At 41.6% G+C, this 22,443-nt stretch overlaps 1 protein-coding gene across 1 annotated transcript; it reads right to left on the bottom strand.

The window, feature by feature from the left end:
* Positions 1-543: 543 nt before the first annotated feature.
* LOC138627917 (nardilysin-like) lies at positions 544-20,676 on the bottom strand. Its single transcript, XM_069710557.1, has 32 exons — positions 20,616-20,676; positions 19,724-19,970; positions 18,961-19,201; positions 18,334-18,415; positions 17,196-17,349; positions 16,772-16,845; positions 16,513-16,608; positions 16,203-16,325; positions 14,472-14,529; positions 13,663-13,736; positions 13,296-13,365; positions 12,959-13,036; positions 11,768-11,888; positions 10,196-10,254; positions 9,687-9,741; positions 9,481-9,585; positions 8,851-8,974; positions 8,447-8,533; positions 6,637-6,756; positions 6,369-6,420; positions 5,892-6,042; positions 5,606-5,733; positions 5,257-5,419; positions 5,016-5,047; positions 4,595-4,733; positions 4,371-4,418; positions 4,231-4,283; positions 3,466-3,549; positions 3,146-3,236; positions 2,803-2,919; positions 2,626-2,715; positions 544-2,495 (listed from the first exon to the last, which is right to left on the bottom strand). The coding sequence occupies exons 2-32, from the start codon at positions 19,933-19,935 to the stop codon at positions 2,268-2,270; spliced, it is 3,309 nt and encodes a 1,102-aa protein (XP_069566658.1). The 5' UTR covers positions 19,936-19,970; positions 20,616-20,676; the 3' UTR covers positions 544-2,267.
* Positions 20,677-22,443: the final 1,767 nt, after the last annotated feature.

Genomic DNA, 22,443 nt, shown 5'->3' with positions numbered 1-22,443 from the left:
CAAACTGAAAGCTAATTAGATCTGTTTGTCATCACTAAGGATGCTCTGTGGGCCTCTACACTGCTGGATGTTACTGTATACCCAGAACTTGTCAAATGAATTCCACATTGAGTCATTAAAGGGATTGCAGCAACAGCACCTTTCCCACAGGTACATTTTAATCTTAAGTGGGCCTCCTTTTATTTTCACCATATTTTGTACCGTTATTACAAAGAAGCACATTATACTCTACGCGTACTTAACATAATTAACATTTTCTTCACGTAGTTCCGTTTCAGAATAATAAAGGAAACATTTGATTATAATTGGTGAATTAATGTGAACAGTATTTTACTGAACCCGACCACCAAAACCATGTCATTTCAATGGGAGGACATCACGTACTATACAATGCTGGAAGAGATTTTGACACTGTGGCCCTTACTGTTACTCTACCGATAGCCCATTCTCACTGGTCTAATATTCAAATAAAAATTCTCAAAACAGGCTACGGTACTCTCGCTAACCGCCCGAGAGCAACTGACAGACAGACAAGGTTAGCTAGTGTAGCATCCCACTAAAAGGCCAGATTTTATTTAAGGTGTAAGTGGAGACCAAAAACGGGGCTAAAAGAATAATGAACGTCAACGTCACATTTCCCAGGTGGCCAGAAACACAATTTGATATGATTGATAATGTTATGCATGCTAAATAAGCATCCTATAAGTTCATTCTTTCAACTTTAAAAGGTGGTAGTGGTGTTGGGTTTACAGCTTGGGTTTCGTTGCCCCCAAGCAGACAAACTGCTGGTTTAACACCGCAGCTTACAATGATATTTTAGACGATAGTATTTTCCAGATTGCCGTGACATTAACCCCATCCAACACCTTTGGGACGGGCTGGAACAGTGGCAGAAAGCCAGGCCTTCACATACCAGACCTCACTAGTGCTCGAGCAGCCAAATGCTAAAATCTATAGTGTAGAAGCCCAAAAACCAGAATCGTGGAGTCTGGTACAGAAGCAAATTAATGGTTCATGGTTCAATAATGAGAAATCCAACAAATATGTAGTAAGGGTGAAATGAGAAGCTTATCCTGTTTAGGCAAACAAGCTATTTTGCTATCCATCTCGCATGTAGCACAGTTATATGTGAGGCTAATGCAGGTGAAGACTTTAATACAGTACGAGACGTCCCTGCGGGCACATTAGTCAATTCTGTTAACATGCTCTGCTGGGCCGTGCTCCCCATTAGTTTTTAATTACATTCAATAGTGCAAAGACTCACCATCCACAGGCCCCTATAAAATATCAACCTTTTCTTTGGGGTTAAAGCAGAGTCTGTGACAAATGTATAATTTTCATATAATTCATAGTATAAATTACACCGTACTGAGTCACCAGCGTGCAAACACTTGTGACCTTGCTGTTCGTCATACTGTCCGTCTGTTGAGTTTGTGTTGCTTAATGTGACTGCATGCCAAGAAAATTGCAGGTGTGTCAGTTAAGTTGGCATTTAAAGAAAAGTAAAATGTCAAAACACTTCATGCAAATTCCTTGTACTTTTACCACAAGCTGGCAGAGAAAATGCACTACAAATTCTAATTAAACAGAATTTCCGTCGAATCATTTTCGTATACTTTCACTGCGAAGATTACTTAAATTCATTCACTCACCACTGACCGATTTATTTCTTTGCACATGTTCATTCCATGTCATGACTCAGGTCTCCTCAATAACAGCAGCACACACAATAAAATCCAGCACACAATCACTCAAATTCAAACATGTGGCATTCAAAAGGACTCTGCGTTTCTGCAGTTTTCACAGTTGATTTGTGTTTTTGAATGGCATTAAAAAAAAAAGTCTGGCCACCAACTCAAACAGCGGAAAGTGCTGGGATTCAGTGTTGTAACATCAGCATAGCGAAGAACCAAATAAACAAGAACTTGATTCAAAGATTTTCAGGTCAATTTGGGGTGGAGAAAAAGAGAACGCTCCCACTCACCCAGTGTCTGAGGACATGAAATAACTGAGTGTGAGAAAGCAGAATAGACTATCACTTAGCTAAAATAAAACTCCCAGGCTTTTTGCTTATGCACACAGTGTTGGGTAAAACCTACAGCCGGGCCCCAGAGACAGAATCGAGGTCCAGAGAGGAGCCGCAGCCATTTCAACCTTCCTTCATCACATGTTAAGAGTCTGCATCTCTAATGAGGCAGAGTCCCTGAACGTGGCTCAGTGAGAGGCAAAGCCCAGCCACCTGTCTGTATTACAGTGTGAGCATGAGTTTATTCGAGTATCTTGTGATAGGGGAAGAGGGGGAGGCCTTTGATGAAAGCAGGAATGTCCATGATGGCGACGGCGCCGGCCAACTTGGGCGAGGCAGGAAGAAAAGTGACCTTAGACACTTCGCCATAGGTAGAGCCACTTAAATCCCCTTTGCCTTCTTCTTCTTCTTCTTCTTGTTTTTTCCCACCACCCTCCTCATCATTTTCCTCAGCACCAAATCCCACCACCTTTAAGAGACAGGGAGGAGGTTATTGATAGTTTATACGTGAATAAAAGTACAGGGAAAAAAAGTGAATGAGAAAGCTAAACACCCTTTCTCTTTCCCTGCCAAACCTGAACATAAAAGGCATTGCTTACGTGCACGCTGAGTTTGCGGCTGCTTTGTCCTTGATGTTCTTGGAACCAGGAGACGAGCTCCGCTCTGGTCATCTGCTTCAGAGCCTCGATCTAAACACACAGGCGCAAATCAACAATAAGACAGGTGTCGTTCACTGACAATTTACAGTAATCTGGTTTAAATTGCGCTGTCCTTACCTCTCTGTTGAGCCTGTCGAACACGTATTGCTGAGTAACCACCTCGGCCCAGTTCCTGTCCACCTCCTCCCCGAGGTGTGTGTCCTCACACTTCTTCAGCTCCACTAAAGCGGTCACCTGTACAAAAGTACACGTACAGCACACAGTGTTTCTACACACTCTTCTTCTTCGAGGACTTTTCAAAAAACAATGTCCCAATACGTCTCACATGATGAGCAAATTTGTTCTAAAAGTCACTTTTGACTTTTCAAAAACTTTCTGGGTATGTATCGTTTGCTGTAACTTCTTTATGACAACAGGAAACTCACAACTACAAAATAATAATACAAACGCAGACACCAACCTGAGTATTAAATGCCTCCTCAGTCAGTGCATTGAGCTTCTCCCCGAATGAAGCCAAGAACTCTTCAATCTTTAACTCCACCAGCTCGGTGCTGAGAGAGATGAGAGGTAAGAGATATATTATAGGCTATGGGGCGTATTTGATTCCTTTAGTCATTTATCAGTTCCACTCGCTTCTCTTTCCAGGGCCACGTAGATAAATTGTAGCTTGGTTTTGGGTGAACAGTAAGATAGATTATACCTTGGTTTTGGGAAAGCGGTTAAGATAAATCGTATCTTGCTCCGGGCGAATTAAAGGTTACAATTGTGTTGCAGACTCACTTGAACTTGGTGGCCTGTGTTTCCACGGTGACAGAGAAACCCAGGATGCCCGAGGTGTTTCTGCACGTGGGGTAGACGTGGTATCTGCAGAGGGAGACATGAAAGGAGGCAGCAAGGATTTAGAGAAAGACCAGATGAAATAAATTGATGAGAAACATTTGATTTGCACGCTGCTTTGAAGTCTTTAACAAAATCAGTTAAATTTGAAAAAGCATTGTTTCAGTGCAAATGGAGCTATTGTGCACAAGTTTAAACATTACTAACTCTCTTTACTAACTCTGTTAGCAAGATGGGCACAAGCTTGGCCTTTGGAAAGCACCAAAACAATACACAGTAAAGACAGACATGTTTGATTTCCACATCAAATAACTTTACAGCAAAAAAAAAAAAGGTTGGAAAAAGAGAGAAAACTTGGCATATTGAACAGCAACAATGAAAAGGCGTGGTGAGTCACAGTTACTGGTGCTATAATAAATATGTACCTTTGTCTAATATGCACATAAATAGTTTATAATAAAGACGGTGATTATTGTTGATCAATATAGCACAATTTCTTTAAGCACCAATAACAAGTAAATTCTAACACTGTGGTTGAGGAAAACTATTGCAGGTACTATAATGTCTATGTACAGTATAAGTTTCAAGGTGGAAGCAAGTTTAAAAAGACTAAAAGCTCAATAGAAATATAGGGTGATTATTTTTTGGCAGAATTTTGATTTGAAGTAAAGCAAACATGTTACTGGAAACATCACAACAGAAACTCACCCCAGAGTCTCCTTGGTCCGGAGGAAATCAAAGCAGGGCTCCTCCATGTGCATCTGAACAACAACAACAACAACAACTCAAGTTAAAGATGGGAGGGATGACCAGGTGGACTGAGAGGACGAACATATTTAAATACTCACCACCAACAGTTCCATCAGTGTGTGCTCCCTTAAAGCCTTGGGGCCAGACTAGAAAAAAAAAAAAAAAAAAGGGAGTGAATCGGTGTACATTAAAAAAATAAATAAATAAATAAAATTTTAAAAAAAAAAGACGACACGATTTTTTTTTTTTTTTTTTTTTTTTTATGTACACCGATTCGCCCCCATTTTTTGGTTGATGATGCGTGTGGCAGGTGTGTGTGTACCTGGTAGTAAACAGTGACCTCAGAGTTGGCGTCTCCCTTATTGAGTGATTTGACTTTACAGATGTGGTGCTTCTGAGGAAGCTCGACCACTCTGAACATCACCGGCACCTCCACTGGCAGCTTGGAGAAATGCAACTTACTGCCAGAGCAGGCGCAAAGAAGGAAGAGGGAGGAAGAAGGGAAGCAGAGACAGAGATTTAGGTCAGGAGGGAAGAAAGAGACAAAGACAAAAAAGAGGAAGAAAGTTGGAATTGAGGGAAGATATTCGAAAAAACTATTAATGAAAAAGTCAAAAGGGGAGTCACGGACTGAACAACTGAAGCTGATGCGAATTACTGTGTACCGTGGCAAACAAATCTATGTGATTGCCGAGTATTGGTGTTCTCATTAGGATGTGCATCGAGTGTAATAGCAGACTTACTCTGTGACATACTGCAGGAACTGCATCGAGTCCTGTGGAGGAAATACAATGAAGGCTAATGAATAGGGAGAGATAACAGAGTGAAAAGAGGGAATCAGCAAAAACACGAGGGCAATGTCAAACACACTCAGCCTCACAATTGATGCAAGTGCAGATGTGAACATTTATCGATTCATCCTAATCGGCGAATATTATTGTCAAATCAGTCGCCCTGTCTGTGCACCGACTGCTGTCCACTCACCGCACTGGTGAAGTTCCCTTGCACCAGTCCCTCGGTGTACAGCTCGGCCTTGAGGCTGCGGCTGAACTCCATCAGCTCCTCACTCGTCAAACCAGCGGTCAGAGCCTGGTACTTCTCCACCATGGACCAGCGAGAGTGCTCCAGCATCAGCAAACGCACATCCCTGAGAAAAAAAAAAAAAAAAAAGGAGAGGAGAGGAGGACCAAAGCGAGGAGAGGATGAAGGGGAGGATTTTCTATTTAGGGCTGTCGCACATTTCACCACTAGAAGGCAACACAGACTTTGCGATGACTCGCATTGGCAAGATGGAACAGTCAGAAATAATGAAGACAGAGGGAAAACAACTCACTTGCCGAGTTTCTCAGGTTTAATGAGGATGTTGAAGTAGGTTTTTTTGAGCTGCTCGACAAACATGCTGAAGACATCAGGGGAGGCAGAGAAATCAGCCAGCTGGTAAATGATCAGGTAGAACAGCAACTGCAGGGAGAAATGTGGTCAACAAGTGAGCAATGAATCACTCAGAAGAACATTTGTATTAATCAGTGTGTGAGTTTATGCAATGGAAACTTAATACACACACATATCTGTATGTATGTATGTATGAGTATGCAGTTACTCTGGATGAGTTCACTCACAGGCAGCTTGTGGTTGAATCCTTTAACCTTGATGACCAGGCCATGCTCTCCGGCAACCAATTTGTACTCCAGCTGAGCCACTTCAGCCTCGTAGGCCGGCTCTGCCAGGTTGTAGCCAAGGATGTTAACCAGCAGGTCGAACAAGACCACACTGGACGGAAACAGGAAGGGGGAAAAGAAGAAAAGAGGAAAGTGAAATTAAGCGAGGGAGGCGGAGGTAGTAAAAGGATGAGAAGGAGAGGGAGGAGGAGGAGGAGAAGAAACAACAAAAACAACAGGCAAGACGGAGTGGAAGAAGTAAGGCACCAAAAAGGAGCAAGAAGGAGGGTTAAAACGATGAAAAATTACAAAGACATAATTGGAGGCAGTGGGAGGGAGAGAAGAGATTAAAAACAGAGTGAGGGATAGCAGATGTTAAAAAAGGTAACAGCAGAACACACAGGACTTTCACAAGGTCAAATCTGAATTCGAACTTACTTCTTGGCAGATTGCTGGATTACGGGGGAGATTAGGTGGAATCTGATGTAGGCTGCAGGTGCAGAGGACAAATGGGTGTCAACACCTTCCAAATTATATCAAATGTCTTGATGGCAGCATCCTGCATGCAAATGCAAATGCGCGCGCACACACACACACACACACACACACACACACACACACACACACACACACACACACACACACACACACACACACACACACACACACACACACACACACACACACACACACACACACACTTTACCTTTTGGGATTTTGAACTTGTTGTCCTTCTTGTACCACAGGCAGCCTCTGTCGCTGTCGGCTATCCGGACTGGGAACTCGGTGTCGGTGCAGTCAGAGGGCTTCAGGGTGAAGTCAGTGGCTGAACAAATGCACATAAACAATAAATCATCTCGTTCCGCTTGGTACAATTTCATAAATAATGTGTGAGTTTCAACAATTCAATCTGTCCAGTTTGGAGATAAACATGCAGCAGCTTGTCACCACAGAGAGAGCTGTTGCCCCCCCCTATAAATGATTCAGGAACCCTTGGGCCAATAAGTGAGGCCGCCAACATCCAGCAAAGTTGGTCGTGTGGGTTTGTTGCCTTCTAAGTTTGTAGACAGAACACAATGCCAGGGTGCATCAGCCTTTAAAGGTTGGCCAGGATTGGACCAGAGGTGTTTTGGTTTCCAATGTTTGAGTTAAAGTCTTGACCTTTATTTAATGTGCTGCTTTAAATCAATGCAATCTGCAAAGGTAACGGGACTCACGTACCAATTTTTGTCAGTCAGCTGGAGTTGGCTTTTTATAGAGAATTTTAGCCACTCATATATTACAGGATCTAGTTCTGTGAAGACACATTGTGTAAAAACCACATGAACTGCATCGCCAGCAGCCTTTATTGTATCTTTAAAAAAGAAATGCACTGCTTTTACATTGACATTATAGTCCGTTTACCAGTTTTCAGGACGACTGCAGCACGTGACAAAAAAAAGTTATGGTAAGACTTTTATAGCTCAAGATGGAGCTGCGAAAAATCTGATGAAATGCCTCAACTGGCAGAAACTTGAGTCTGCGTCAGGTGGATGTAACGGTGACAAATTTGAAAAAGAAAACAATCCGAGGGCGTGAATTTAGGAAGAATTGAGCTTAACAGACCTCTGCGGCCCGCTCCTCATGTTTGCTTAGGGCTACAGGCTTACAGCTACATTTGCCACATTTAGCATAATACACCTGAATCTCCATGAACAAGCAACTGGTGGTTGAGTTGCATTGTGGGTAATGCAGGCATCAGGTTTTAAAAAGAAAGAGACAACAAGTCTGTTTGTTCTTTTAAACCATTGAGAATACCTAAGTGTTATACAAGCCCAATGCCAGCTGTTAAGCACCGATGCTATTGCTTGTATTTAGCTGTAATTAAATTATTAACAGAAACTTTCAAACTACTTAAATATCATTTTCTAAATGTCAGGCTGCAGCAAAAAAAAAAGATTTGTATCTAAAGCAGTGTTAAATACCTGGCTCACCATGCATGGACCTGTACCATCACACATCTATCTGCTAAGCAACATCTTTTTCTACTTCTGTTAAAGTGGAGGCTGAACTAATGAAAGTCAGTGCACTTATAGTACAAAGTTTATCTCCACTCGATTTAAATTATGGGATAGCTAGAAACTTTGTTGGAAAACAGCATGTAACTGAAGCTGTAATTATTACAGCATCCTAAGCTGTAATAAATCCTGTCCAAACAGAGAGATACATGAGGAGGAGTTGACAAATTTGAGTTTGAATTACAACACCTCTGTTGGATCAGTGACCAACAAGGGAGTGTTACAAATAACAAAATACACTGACCAAAATGCACTTTCCCTCCAAGTTTGGTCAATATATCTGATTACTGCATTTGCTGGATGGATGGATGAATGGAAAAGTACAAACTGCTCGACCAAATCTGGTCCATGATCATCTTATTGGACACTTTTTAGATACTTGCACCAGTTCTCAGCCACACAAAAACACCTTTTTTTTTTTTTTTGGCCTGCAGTGCACAAAGAACTTTATCCACCCACCGATGAACTTGTTCTCTTCAGGAAGGTGGAGGTCACTGTTCAGCTCCAGGTTTCCTGTCCACCGCTCCATCCACTCCTGCTGGATGTCTGTGTGAAGGTTAAACTTCTGTTAGCACAAAAGAAATATTTTCTGGTTCGATTCATGTTTTGAATTCAGTCACCTGAACACTTATTTGTGACAAAAATGTCTTGTACAGTTTTTGTTGTTTCTTTAATCTAAATTCTGTTCCAACACTATTGTTCGCCATCTAAAAGACAAAGATAAATGCTGGCATTTCTACTACTGGCTCTGCATTATATCAGGCTGAATATCACCACACAAGGGAAGAAAAAGACAATGTAGTCACTGAATGCCTACATTGTAGGAAGGAACTGTTACACTGACAGTAAACAAACACACCCACCCTCAATGCTGTATTGTGTGCCAAACCACTTCTCCCTGAGGGGACACTGGCCCTCATGTTCTGGTGACAACAGCATCAGGTTGGCTTTCTCGGGGTTGAGGAGGGACAGAGCTGCACTGATCACCTACACACACAACACACACACAGAGAGAGAGAGAGAGAGAGAGAGAAAGAACGAACGAAGAAAGAAGGAAAGAAAGAGACACACACGACCAAATCAAAGTCAAGTTTGCAGCAAAGAGAGAGCGAGAGAGAGAGAGAGAGAGAGAGAGAGAGAGCATTTTCCCTTCTGTGTCTAAATCACTTGTTTATGCGAGAACAATTTTAGCTGTCAATCACAATAACCGGCAGAAAGGCTAAACGGAAGTTATTGTCGTCACAGAAAATATGCAAAGCCGCAATTATACTGTAACTTTTGATGCAAAATAACATCCACCAATAGAAGACAAGACCACAACTCTAGCAAATAAATTGCTCTTACTATAAAGGCGTTAGCTTCAAAATCATTATCACATCAGAAAGAAAAAAACCTGACCTGTTTCATTCACATCTTTATATAAAAAAGGAGATGCAAGATTTTAGATTGAAACCCTGAAAGAGGTTCACTCCCAGAACGACTGAACTACTTACTTTTGGACTAAACTCAAACATCAGCTGATCTCCTGTCAGGAAGTCTTCTTTGGGGAACAGCTGCATGTTTTCACAAATGTCCTCTACGTACTCTATAGGGTCAATCTAACAAAAAACAAACATAGGTTTCCATCACAGTCTCACAATAATATTTTTTGTTTCAAAATGCACCTAACACAGCAGGTTATGGAAGTTCACATTCTTACCTGCTCCTGATAGTGAAACTCATTGGCTTCAATCCTCTGAATCTCTTCGTATAGTCTGGATGCAATAAAAAACAGACAGAATTAAAAACTTTAGTCATCTCAGACAACAGCTCAGATGTCAAACACCAAAGCTCCTTAAGAATTAAGGAAGATAACAAAAACTAAAATGTTGAAGTCATAAATATATGATTTGATTGATTTAGACTTTATTAATCCCACAGTGGGGAAATTTAGTCGTATACATGAACAAACAGCCAACCTGTCAGTATATCATATCATGCAGTATTTACTACCTCCTTAGACAAAATATACAAGTTGTTTTTGATTTTTTTTTTTTAACTGCCTCTTTGTAAGTACATCATCTTTGTTTTGTTGTTTGGTGAGACTCTGTGTGTGTGTGTGTGTGTGTGTGTGTGTGTGTGTGTGTGTGTGTGTGTGTGTGTGTGTGTGTGTGTGTGTGTGTGTGTGTGTGTGTGTGTGTGTGTGCGCGCGTGCGCGTGTAAAAGTGCCTTTGCTGAGGTCCAAGTGTCTGCAACATCTTCAGGTATTGGAACACGAGGTGAATCACCTGTTAAAAAAAATACAGACACGCCTATTATACATAAATCTAATAAACCATGGCCACATTTCTCTTTGTTCCCAATTTTTTTAAAGGTTCAGACACGCAAACAAAAAGTCATAGAGTAACAGTAAGTTCAGGATTATTAACTGTGAACAAAAGATCCTCGGTTGTATGGAGTCACAGGAGTAACATAAAAAATAACAAAAATAAATGCACAGATTTAGAGAAAATAAATGCGGAAATATCAAGAGGAATATGAAATGGGGGAATTTTGGGGATTTGGGTTGAAATTTGGGAACCCTGACAAGTCCATTTAAAAGTATGTAATATGTCAAAATGCAAAGGTCCCAATCACCATACCCTTGGGAGAGTGGTTTGGTTAGACAGCCTAAACAGAGTGCACTTGTGTGAGGCGTGGGCTCCACCGATGCCCCCGACTCCTGGTTCTCAAGTACCAGGGACACAAACCAAGTTGTTTGGTGGATGGCCATTTGAGACATTTATTCCACTCAAGGTGTCCTTTGGGAACATTTTTGTCACTAAAGTTGAAACCTGGTCATTCACGAATATTTGGGAATGGCCAACCCTGGTTTCCCAAATATCACCTTGACTGTCAGAAAAGTTCCCATTTGTCAGGGAGTTTTATTTGGGAACTTTTCTGCCACTCAAGTTGACAATTGAGAACTTGTGAAGTGAGGTTGTTTTTTTTGTGGTTGTCTGCAGCAGTTTCATATTTAGTGCTACTTCCTGTGAGTCAGGAAGAGAAGCGCAGTAGGACACATGTCACTGATAATCCAGCTGCACACTGTAATTTTCATGTCAAGACTGACCGTGTTTAGTGTCATCCACCTTGAGCCTGCTGGTCCCTCTATTTAAGTCATTTTATTTAATGAGTACATTTAAAAATAATACTTGTTTGACCTCAAATAATCATGATAAGAGAAATATGATTAGCGATGACAGTTGCCGGGCCTTAACACAACCCCATACATAGTGCATTGATTCATCTTCCTAATCCCACAGTTACCGAGAGAGCCTCAGGTGTACCACACGTCTCCGACAACTCCAGGTTCCTTTCTGAATGGACAGGACCATAAAGTGCCCTTAATCAAAGTAAACAACCTTCTCAAGGCTTTTTCTGCTTTGAGACGGCAGTTATCAATATAGGTTTGTTGACCGAAACATTTCTCCATTAGGCCCCTAAGAGTGGGAAATAGTTGTCCTGTTGAATAATTACCCACTGTGTCTGTGGTTAATGCGGGAGTTGTCATAACAACTGATAACATTGATTTCTGCCTTGAAATTACCTGTTGTATTAGTGAAAACAACAGAAACAGACCAGCTGGGTCCTGCTTCCAGTTTCTGTTGTGGGTCTGCTACCAAATCCTATCACTGAGCAGCATTTCAATAATTCAATGTCTACATCATACAAACAAATACGAATTCGAGCCCAAGTCTCAGTGTTTCCATTTATCCAGAATAAAAAGAAAATAAAAGAAGTGAAACGTTAAAAATTTACCTGGTAGAAGTTTTGGAAACCCTCGTCAGTGAGAGTGATGGAGATTGAGAAGATGGAGTAGGTGGTGTTTTGATCAAAGCCAGTTTCACTGTTTCCTCCAAACAAAGCCAGGGCCCAACACCTATATGAACACATGAACACACACACACACACACACACACACACACCAGTTCATCAACACTGTTGGGGCAGTGAGCTGAGATTTAAAATAAAATTTAAAAAAATAAAGACCCTACATCATGTCTCATTCTATTACTTGTTTGTTCTTCCTTGCAGGAAGCTTTTCATTCCGTTGTAAATGAAAAACAACTTCCAAACACTTGAAACTTAGTGGAGTTGTGTTATTCTTCAAAGTAGACTTGTCTGCATTTATTTGTATGAAGACATGTTCTGCTTGTGTGAGCAGGCTGGTTTGAAAAGCCTGCAGTAGATTAATAGTGATGACACCAAGCGGGGAAAAGAACTGAAACCAGAGGGAGAAAAAAGTACGCATATAAATTCGAAAAAATATTGAGGATATACCTTTTAAACTGGCCTCTGTGGTGAAATATTTGTATGGATTTGTCCGTGTACAAAAATCTGCAAAAACACTGGAGTGAAGCATCTGATCAGTTGTGTCCTAAATAGTGTGTGACAGACACAGAGACGGAGAGACCATTCCCCAATTTCACAGAGGGGCACAAAAACTGTCCAATTTCAAACCAGCCTCTTGGCCCTTGATGTCGGGATTGTCTAAACTCAATAAAAAAACAACCACTCTACTGCTTCTGCAGTTTGTTTCGACTGGGAATTGTGAGTGAGTGCACATATTTTGTTGCTGTCATTTATGAACAGCACACACAGTAAATAGGAATATTCTGGCAGACGTTTCGAGTGGTGCCGATGGTAAAGGGACCGCTGGATGGGCTCTTTGTATTGTGGGACCACACAAGGTTTGGCAAATCACTTTGGCACTTAGCAACAAGAGGCTGAAATGCTCTTGTACCACCACAGCCAGCGATGAGACTGTATGAATCACATTGTCAAGAGGGTGGGCAAAGTGTAGAGTTTGAAGATTGGGCTCAAACACTCAGGACTTGCTCAGAGCAAGAAAAAAGCTCATGTATACCCAGCAAATTGAAGAGCTTTTAATTGGGTTTTGGAGTGCCCTCAAATCAGAAAAACAAACAGACAAAAGGCAATAACACTCACTTCTTCCTAAGCACTGAGAGGATGCTTCCCGTGCCTTCATGGCCAATCAGCCAAGAGATGTAGTGGAGAGGCTTCACTCTGCAAACAGGAGGGAAGAACATGAAAAGGAGAAACACAACACATTGATGCAATCTTTTGGCTGGTCTAATTCTATGTTTATATGAAGAAGCATCACTCTGTAGGAAGGAGGCAGGGCCACGGGAAAAAAAAAAGACAAACAAACACATTTGATGCAATTTTGTTTCAAGTGAGGAGAAAGCGTGGTCTGTTGTGTATGTTGTGTAATTCATTTATGTGCCTCGTAACATGGGCTATGTATCTTGTGCAAGTAGCTCACCTGTAGTGTTCCTCCTGAGGGGGAAGAGCCCAGGTGATATTCAGAGCATGAACTTTCCTGACAGGAACGACTGCAAATGCACATAAACACAGTTAGAGAAACCCCATCCCTGAGAAACTTGTTGCTGCTTCATCAGTGTGCATCTCAGATTGTTCTTATGAATGTTTTTTCAAGGACTGAAGAGGTCAAGGTATCTAGTTATCGACAAGAAAAAAAAGAAAAGATGAGAAGAAAGTCTAAAAAGTAAATAGGTTTTCAGCTTTGCTGTGCTTTAAATCATCTCACTATACCCCTCAGATGTATTTACAGGTTTTGAACTGCAGTGCACCAGATGTGTTCGGGCATATGCAGTAGGGTAGATCATTACCTCTGTAGAGCTTGCTGAAAGCTGGCGTGTCAAAGGGATCCGGCATATCAGAGAAATCTGGTTTGGGCAGGTCACTGTAGACATAAAACCAGAATTATGAGAATTACCATGTGTGAATAAGTCACCACATGGCACCAAGCATGAATTCTTTAGCATAATTGTAAAAACGTTTATGGGTTAAAAGAAAAAAACAACAACAGAGCAAACACCTTTTCACCTGCAACTCAACTGAATATTTTTAGGAGTTGTACCCGCAAAAAGATTCAAAAGAAAGTTTGAGGATGTCTGTCTCTTAATTATTGTTTACATTTCACAGAAATAGCACATTGAGGCAAATATCCCAAATGATTTCACTTATTTTAAGCTTGATGAAAATGATTTCAGTGCCTCTAAAGGTGCTGAAACCACTAAAGATGATTTTATAAGCAAAGGTGTGAGAAATGTCACCTGCTCATATTGCAAAATGAAAATATTTTTAATTGAAGTGAAACCCAGAAAGCTGGACGTTTTTTTTATGTAACAGTGACATGCGTGTTGATTCTCTAAAAAAATACCGCAATGACTCATAAAAGCAAGCGGAAGTTCAGGTCTCGAAATAAAACACTAATTCAGCTCAACTTTAGGGAGAAATGATCTCCTTAAGGTGTGTCGTGTTAAAAAAGAAAGAAAAAAAAATGTCTGAGATGTAGAGAGGAGAGACAGATATGGAGGAAGGCTTGACATTTGCATTTGAGCAAAGGATATTGAGACTCAATATATAACGCCAGCCCCTCATCACAGTGACTGAGAGCCTCTTCTCCAATACTCACTTGTTAGGCACCTTGCTGAAGATCTCTCTCACCCACTCCTCCAGAGTGTCCAGCTTCTCTAAAAGGACAGACCGAGTGAAGGAGAATAAATTAGAGCTGGAGTGCGTCTCAATAATTACTGGCAGAAAACTCATAATTCTGGGGTTGGGGGAGAATTGCAGTGCAATGCAGAATGCTTGTTTCAAAGCAACTCTAGTGCTTTTTGTATTTTGGCCTTAAAGACCCAGTCAATACAGTGTTTTACCCGATAGATTTGCATGTGTTACTATGATGTTAAAATATAGATGGAAAATCAGCCCTTTGTGCGTTTCTAACTCGATATTAGTTTAAATTTTACACACTGCCATAAATAAACATAAAACTGCATTTAAAAACCATTACATTAATGTGAAATAAATGCAGCTTTTGTATCATGTTAGCCTGCGTGTATATAAAACATTTTTTTTTTTTTTTTTAAATCGGTCAAATTCTAGACCTGTTTTTACTATTGAGGTGGTAACTATTTTTGTTTACATGCATTAGGCATTTGTTCTGCATTAACAATGCAAAGTATTGCATGATATTCTGTAATTCAAAATCTAATTGGAAACACAGCTCGTCTTTGCCATGCAGGATTCAAAATGATGCATAAATATTTTATTACAGTATTGTAATCTTATGATATCTTTATATATTTATCTTTCTGATAAAATAACAGTTATTGACTATACCTAAATAAAACAATGTGACGTAACATCCAGGCTAGTTTGTTTGGCCGTGCTGTGGAAACAGAAGTTTCTCTGTTTGACACAGGAGCAGCTAAAAGCAGGTTTTTCTGCCAACACTGATCAATAACTCGCGCCATTTGTCACTAAAATGCATTTCAGTCAGCACAGGTTCCAACTAAATTAACATCAACTGGAATCTTAAGGGATCTTTTTTTACATCTGGCACAAAGCAGCACCACGCAATGTAATCCAAGTATATTTGCAACTTTCAGACTGACACAGTTGTCCTTTTCCTAACCAGCGCACTTGTTGTTTAAATATGAACTTGTACCCAGCTGGCCGCTCACGGGTGTGTTGGTCATAAAATGAGGTGTGCTCAGGTGCATTGCTGTCTTTATTAGAAGATCTCGTGTTACAGGAAACATTTAAATGTAATTGTTTTTCATTTTCCTTATTCTTTGGCATTTCAGCGCTTTATCATTTTCTGACTAAAACGCTGGTTATATAATTTTGTTGTTGTTTCACTGCAATTACTGATCACTGTGACTCCTTTGTATCACTTTGCACAGGCAGATTTTTTTTGGAGAATATACTTTTTAATCAAGTACCAGAGGTTGCAGCAAGAAAGAATCAGACTAATACAGAGAGCTGTTTTTATGAGGATGAGGTTTCTCAACAGGAAAAATGCCAACCCTTGTCATCATTTTACTTGTAGGCTGCAGTTAATTAGCTGTGTGATATTCTGTGAAACCCAGAAACCGTGTTAGATATTTTGTATCTGACTTTGTTTTGAGTAATACAGCAATTTGAGTTGATTTGGAAATGATTATTTACAGTCGGCTGAACATGGATGAAGTGGATCCTTATTAGAGCTAATGACAGTCGGAATTTTGGATTAATCTACAGATTGCTTTTTCAATGAGTCAGTTCATTTTGGTGCATTAAATGATTGAAATCAATTACATTCATGTCAATCTAGTGGACTACTTCTTGGTGTGTAATAAACTGGAGAGATTTTCCTGACCTTTTGACTGCACAGCCAGAGTCATATAGTGGGCAGAGTAGTGTTTCTTCCAGAAGGCACGCAGCCGCTTATAGACATTGATCTTCTTCTTTTTTGGCTCCTGCTTCAGTGTCTGCGCATTCCCTGGTGTTGCCAGAAGTGATCAATCAATTCAGCACAATTAGAAAACATGATAGAAAAAAAAGGGTTTAGAAATTCAAGGATATCAGCAAAGAAAAGTAACTTCAACTTCTTGTTTGTTATTGCTGAACATACCCCAAGGAGGCCCTGTGTGTATTATCTGTCCCAGCGGTTGTGTTTACCAACTCACCCCAGCAGAACTTGCCCATAGGGTGTCCAGGTTTGGCCAGACTGCCAAACAGCATCTCCTTCCTGTGGGAGTCAGACGGCTTAGCCAGCTGGTACTCTGACCGACAAAAGGAGAGAAGAGGAAACGGTAAGATGGCAGAAAAAGAGCTGCGTGAGGAGAACACAGACATGTAGCTGATAAAACGTCCAACTCCAAACAAAACAGCTAATATTCAATTTTCTAGAATAGAGGAGTGATGCACAGAGGCACAGAGACCCACCGCTGTCAACGGCCTCCACCTCCCTGTCAATGGCGTCTCGGATCATCAGGGGGCAGATGAAGAACTGAGCCCACCTAAGAGGGCGACAGACCATAATCAGAGGCCACATACGGGCCAGACGGATGGACGCGACACAGACCAGACAAAAGCCATCAGATGTCCTGATACACATCACAGACAGCAGCAGAATGGGGAGTGACTGAGTCTGTGATATTTGTCAGTCTGCCAGTTCACATTATGAACACAGTTACACCATAATCTACATCAGAGCCGGAGACAGGAATATGATGTCAACTGTTTTGCAACTGTAATCACTTTTATTATTCTTCAATTCATATCAAATACTTTATGTACCCATAGCATTTATACAGGGACACAAATTGTTCAGTAAACTGATATCACAGCCATATTGCACCTTCCTCACCTGTCAAGAGCTTCTTTGAAGCTTTTTCTCTGGACGTCAAACTGGAAGATGGTCCTTTCACAGTCGGTGGAGGCGTTGTCGCTCCCACCATGCTTCTTGAGAAAAGAATCAAAGCCGTTTTCTGAGGGGTACTTCTCGCTGCCCATGAACACCACTGGGAAAACAGGAGGAAGAGAAGAGAAGAGGAGAGAAGAGATGTGTCTTGCATCTGTGGTTTTCTTATTTAAGTGGACAACGAGCCAGGCACAGACAGTATGGCATCATATTTCTAGCTCAGCCATGATAGAATTTGATAGCCTGCTCTCAAACATAGCCATACACATAACTCTTACTAGTGCTGCAAACACTTGGCGACAGTTTTAATGGCAGACGATAAAAGAATGAGCAAGGGTTTCCTTTCAGACTGATCATTTAGGAGCAATGCTCGAGACAGATATAACAATTTCTCTACTGATAGTAGCATCAATGGAGTTGACTGCCATTCAGAAGATATGTGGCACTTTGTGCAAGTCTGACTTTTCTTCTTTTTTTTTTTGACTGGAAAATCTCTTGCTGTCTTCCACAAACTGAAGGCATTGAGTTGCTGTTAGGACGAAACAAGACTGAATTACCAACCAGGCAAAGTGGGCCCTAACAGCTTCAGGTTTAATGTATCTCATTTGGTTCGTAGTAAACTGATTGTTTGCTCTAATTTCCCAAAGTCCTGCATCAATTTCGTCATCCTAAACAGGGATCCTAAATTCAAAATCAAAGTTTTGTGACATTTTACGTGCCTATTTGTAGAAATAAGATTTAAATATAGTGAAAACAAAAGTTGTAAATGAAGTTCAACAAACTTTACTGGGAAGGCTCCTTGTTTACAGCATCTAGAGATTCATTATAACGTGGAAAAGTGGGTCAAAAGGAGCCATAAAGCTCATTTTTGCCCTGTGGCCCCACAGTGGGTTAATCTGGCGCGAGGAGAGGGATATTCTGGGAAATGTCACACATGATATTGAACTTGACGGAACAGGCTATGAGGGCAGGCAAAGCGATGAAAACAAACTACACCTGGAATGCATTGAACATTGAAAGAAGTAGCTGGAAAAACCACTGAATACTTTTCTAAAGAAATAACGATAATAGATGTATCACTCACTGTGCTCCAGAAAGTGAGCGAGGCCGGGGAGATCAGTGGGATCACTGAAGCTTCCCACACCAACACACAGCGCTGCTGCAGACTGAAACACAGGACAGCAAGGCATCTTTTGAACCTGGCAGTGCACTTCAAGCATAAGTTTGATGACAGTCTGTCTTTATTACTGTCAACAACGCCCAAAAGACCACACAAAAAAAAGAAAACAATTTGGGGCATTTCTAAATACAGCACCAAATCCGTGACACAACTTATTTTTAAGTAACGTGCTGAAAGAGTATAACTTATGATCCATTTTTAAAGATTTAGATGTTCTATAAGAACAAACAGGAATGGAAGGAAGGGATACAGAGAGGTTAGAGAATTTAGAAAGTTTTGAGACTTTTGTATTTTCTAACAATAACCTTATGCCTTAAGTAGCTGAAGTGATGTAAACAGACATTTCAAGTAAAGATGTGTTTAAAGGGAGTCCATTTAAAAAGCTCTCGATTTGTGTTGTCCTGTATTTCATTTGTGGCTTATCTTGGTTTCAACCTGACTCAAGTACTTTTTCTTCCTCTAAGATAATCAACAACAGTAAACTTTGCTAAAACCTAAATGGGGCTCTACATTAAAACTTCCCTCCAGTACCTGTTTCTCTGCATTTCCTTTCTTCTTCTTCCCCTCTTTGTCCTCGTCGTCATCATCATCATCCTCACTGCACTTGTCCTCGTCGTCTTCCTCAGACTCGTCCTCCATTTCGTCTCCAGATTCGTCGTCCTCCTCTTCCTCGCCTTCATCTTCTCCGTCCTCCTCCTCATCCTCCGATGCTGCTGGTCCGCTGTAGTCTGAAATGAGCAGAGCTTGCAGCCCGTTGTCCAACACGATGTATCTGAAGAGAGTAAAGTCAAAGGTGAAACAGCACGGGGAGCTTTGAGAAACAGTGTTTTGCAGCTTTCATTGCATTTTGTCTTCTTTTGGTAAATCAAATATCACTTTGCAGACTGCATCCTCTGCCCTTTGAGCCGCTTTTGTTTTTAGCTTTTTCACAGCAAATTTTCTGTCTTTGGCCCACGGAGGCCTGAGGCATTGGTGAGCGCTTAAAGCATGAAATCATCCCATCAGACTACAATAATTCAGTATGTTCCAGCAGGAAAAGAGGCTCAATATCAATTCTAGATGTGGGTTAGTGGATCTAGGTCATTTTCTCAGCACTTTCACATTCATGAATGCAGAAAATAGCATCCAAAGATGTATTTCATTGCTTGACAATAACTGAGAAATAGCCACAAAAAAAAAAAAAAAAGATTAATCACGTAAACACTCTACAGTTCAATGCAAAATTAAAGTACTCTAGAACATCTGAAAGCTTGCATTTGAGTTGTGCTGTAGAAGAGTTGTTTTTTTGTTTTACCTGTACTTTTTCGGGTCACTGGGTGACTTGATGATCTCGCAGTCTCCAACATTGTCCTCTACTCCTCCTTCTCCTCCTCCTCTTCCCGAGTCCCCCGCCGCCCGGCTCTCCTCCCGGGACACCGGCTCTGTATCTTCCGCTGAGGTTTCCCCTTGGCCCGAGCACGAAGAGTCGCACGCCGGGGCGTTTCTTGACTTGTTTGTTTGCGGCATCCTCGGCGGAGATGATGACACTTTGGCACTGCGGGCTGACAGCAAGGCGCGACCATAAACGACAGGACAGCTCACTGTCAGCGGTAATTTACTCCACAGTACGGCAACAGCACACCGTGTCAACCCGAACAGAGCTATGATGAACTGACAGACGAGGAGGGCAAAATGAAAGCTCTGGACCCAGCGGGGCCAAAAACAACCCAGATGAACCAAGACTCTCTGTGTCACGGGCTTATAGGTTTGAACCCGTGCTGTCACACAAATACACGTATATATATATATATATATATATATATACACACACACACACACACACACACACACACACACACACACACGCACGCACCAGCCAGCGCCCACAATACAGCTATTCACACAGGCTGTCTGGTGGTTTCGCCCTATTCAAAAGGGATGTCAGCTAAAATTCGACCCAGCCTGACCACCCCAAAACCAAAACCTGAATCTCTCCTCTGCACAAGTACAGCAACACAGACCACCCGAGTCTTCAAAAGCAGCCAGGAAGAAATGAAAACACAGAAGAAAAAAAAAAGAAAAGATAACTGGGTTCTACAGACTGCTACAAGAATGTATTGTCAACGTGTTTAGCGGGTTCAGTTAGAGGTTTGTTTGAAGGAAAAGCTCAACCGAAGCTTATAAACCCGATAACAATGCATCCATACCTTGCTTTCCTGCAGACAGCAGAGCGGCCTCCGTGTACGAGATCGTCTCCCCCAACAAGGAGCGCAGTGATTGGCTGAGAGGACGGCGCGCCGTATCATGCCGTGCGCCAATTGGCTTTGCAAGACGAAAAGGCGTGGCTTGTGTGTTAACACGTGTGCGCCGTGGAGTCAGGAGCGGTTTCTTTGTGATAAGCTAAAGGGACGAGACAGGCAGCGACAAGTAGCCACCTGGGTGCAACCAGCTGCTAGCCATCTGTTTATGATTATGACTGCTAGATCGAAAATGTCCAATCGGCCACTTGTCATAACCGGTAGATGTCATAATCGGTCGTTTTGTTTTATTTACTTAGCCAATATAACCGGTTATAGGTGCGTTTGATGTGGATTGTCTTGTCAGCTAGCCACATAACTGCCAACTATACGCTATGTAGTACACACAGACACGCACACATGAGCACGTCTCTTAATGCACTTGTACAAGGCCTCAGACAGGGATGATTGGTTTAGGGGCCGCTAGGTGGCAGGCATAGGCCACGAGGGAGGGGGTGGGGTGGGGATTTACCCCTGATTTGGCAGGATGATCTAACATTTAGTTGCCTCTCAAGACTCCTACTGAAGGGCTATCAAGCTGTCAAATGTGTGAAAGCGCATTCAACACATCTGCAAGACTAAAGACAGCAGAAAAAAAAGGGATTTTAAAAAAAGACAATAAATTAAAAGAGTAGAGAAAGTCAAAAAAAAAAGTGAGGGATCGCTAAATTAGACTAATATACTGTATCTCAAACCTTGAATGTGTGTCAAATGGAAATCTTATCATGAATAAGCCACGTTGACATTTGTCCAGTGCTCTTCCTCAGCTGTCACTCTGCAGCGTGTTGGCATTTCACCCCTCTGCTGTGCCAATATGTCCTCCCCCTCACTCACCAACGCTCTCTCTCTCTCCCTCTCTGTCTCTCTGTCTGAAGCCAATCTGATTTGCCCCTGGGCTTCTGTCGACAGAAAGAGGTGATAAACACTGCAACCATGACAACCGGTGAGCCAGACACACGCCTGAGTTCCTGTATCCTAATGGCTTCACTTGGCATCCTCTCCAGCTTTAATTCATCAAGTCCAGCCTTCACCTGAGCTGGTATTAGGACTCCTGGGACAGATGAGGGCGGCGTGGTTCCGCCACACTTTCATCTTCCTCATCCAGTCTTTTAAGATAAGCGGAATGTGAGATGAAACGGCGTTAACACTAAAACCTTCACACCTCTTAAAATAGGGCTCAGAAATTAGTCGCTGAATAAAAATTTCCCCAGTCTGATTAATATTAACACAAATGTTAGAATATATTGAGTCTTCTGACAAACAGAAGTGAAAGCACTGACTTGGCCCTTTACTATAAGATATTCACAAGCATATCCTATTGATCACTAATGGAGCCCCTATGAAAACACAGTGGATGATTTTTTTTTTTTTCCAGAGCAAAGTTCTGGGACAAGGCGTGTGAGCACAAAGCTGAGCTGAAATTGCCATGCTGCAGTAATAGTGAGGATAAGCAGCCTTTTAGAAGTGTGTGAAAGTGCTTTTACGTTGCGTCTCCACGTGAAAACCCTAAGAGCAAAATGGCAGTCTTGTGTTAGTGATCGATTGGACAGGCCCCTGCAAACCATGAGCCTCCCCTTTAATGCCAACACACATGGCCTTTTCATGGCAAAGTACATTGTATTCGCGAGGCTGCAACATGAGCCGCCATAATCCCACATTTATTCCACTTTTGTGCCCCTCTCTATGGCTGAGCCCAAATTGAAGTTCAGATCGGGCCCCTCAGGCCTCCCCGGAAAAA

This window comes from Brachyistius frenatus, unplaced genomic scaffold, assembly GCF_029030835.1.
Source record: "Brachyistius frenatus isolate BFR_SWC_R1_liver_20210118 unplaced genomic scaffold, ASM2903083v1 Contig_93, whole genome shotgun sequence".
Classification (NCBI taxonomy): Eukaryota; Metazoa; Chordata; class Actinopteri; family Embiotocidae; genus Brachyistius; species Brachyistius frenatus.
This window is presented reverse-complemented; position numbering and strand designations above follow the sequence as displayed.

Bases quoted from the DNA above. Each gene is read 5' to 3' on its own strand.
- LOC138627917 (XM_069710557.1), bottom strand. From the start codon at position 19,935: ATGCCGCAAACAAACAAGTCAAGAAACGCCCCGGCGTGCGACTCTTCG. The intron at 19,202-19,723 runs GTAAAACAAAAA...TACTCTCTTCAG, and splicing joins AGTGACCCGAAAAAGTACAG to ATACATCGTGTTGGACAACG. The intron at 14,530-16,202 runs GTCAGGAAAATC...CTGTCCTTTTAG, and splicing joins TCTGGCTGTGCAGTCAAAAG to AGAAGCTGGACACTCTGGAG.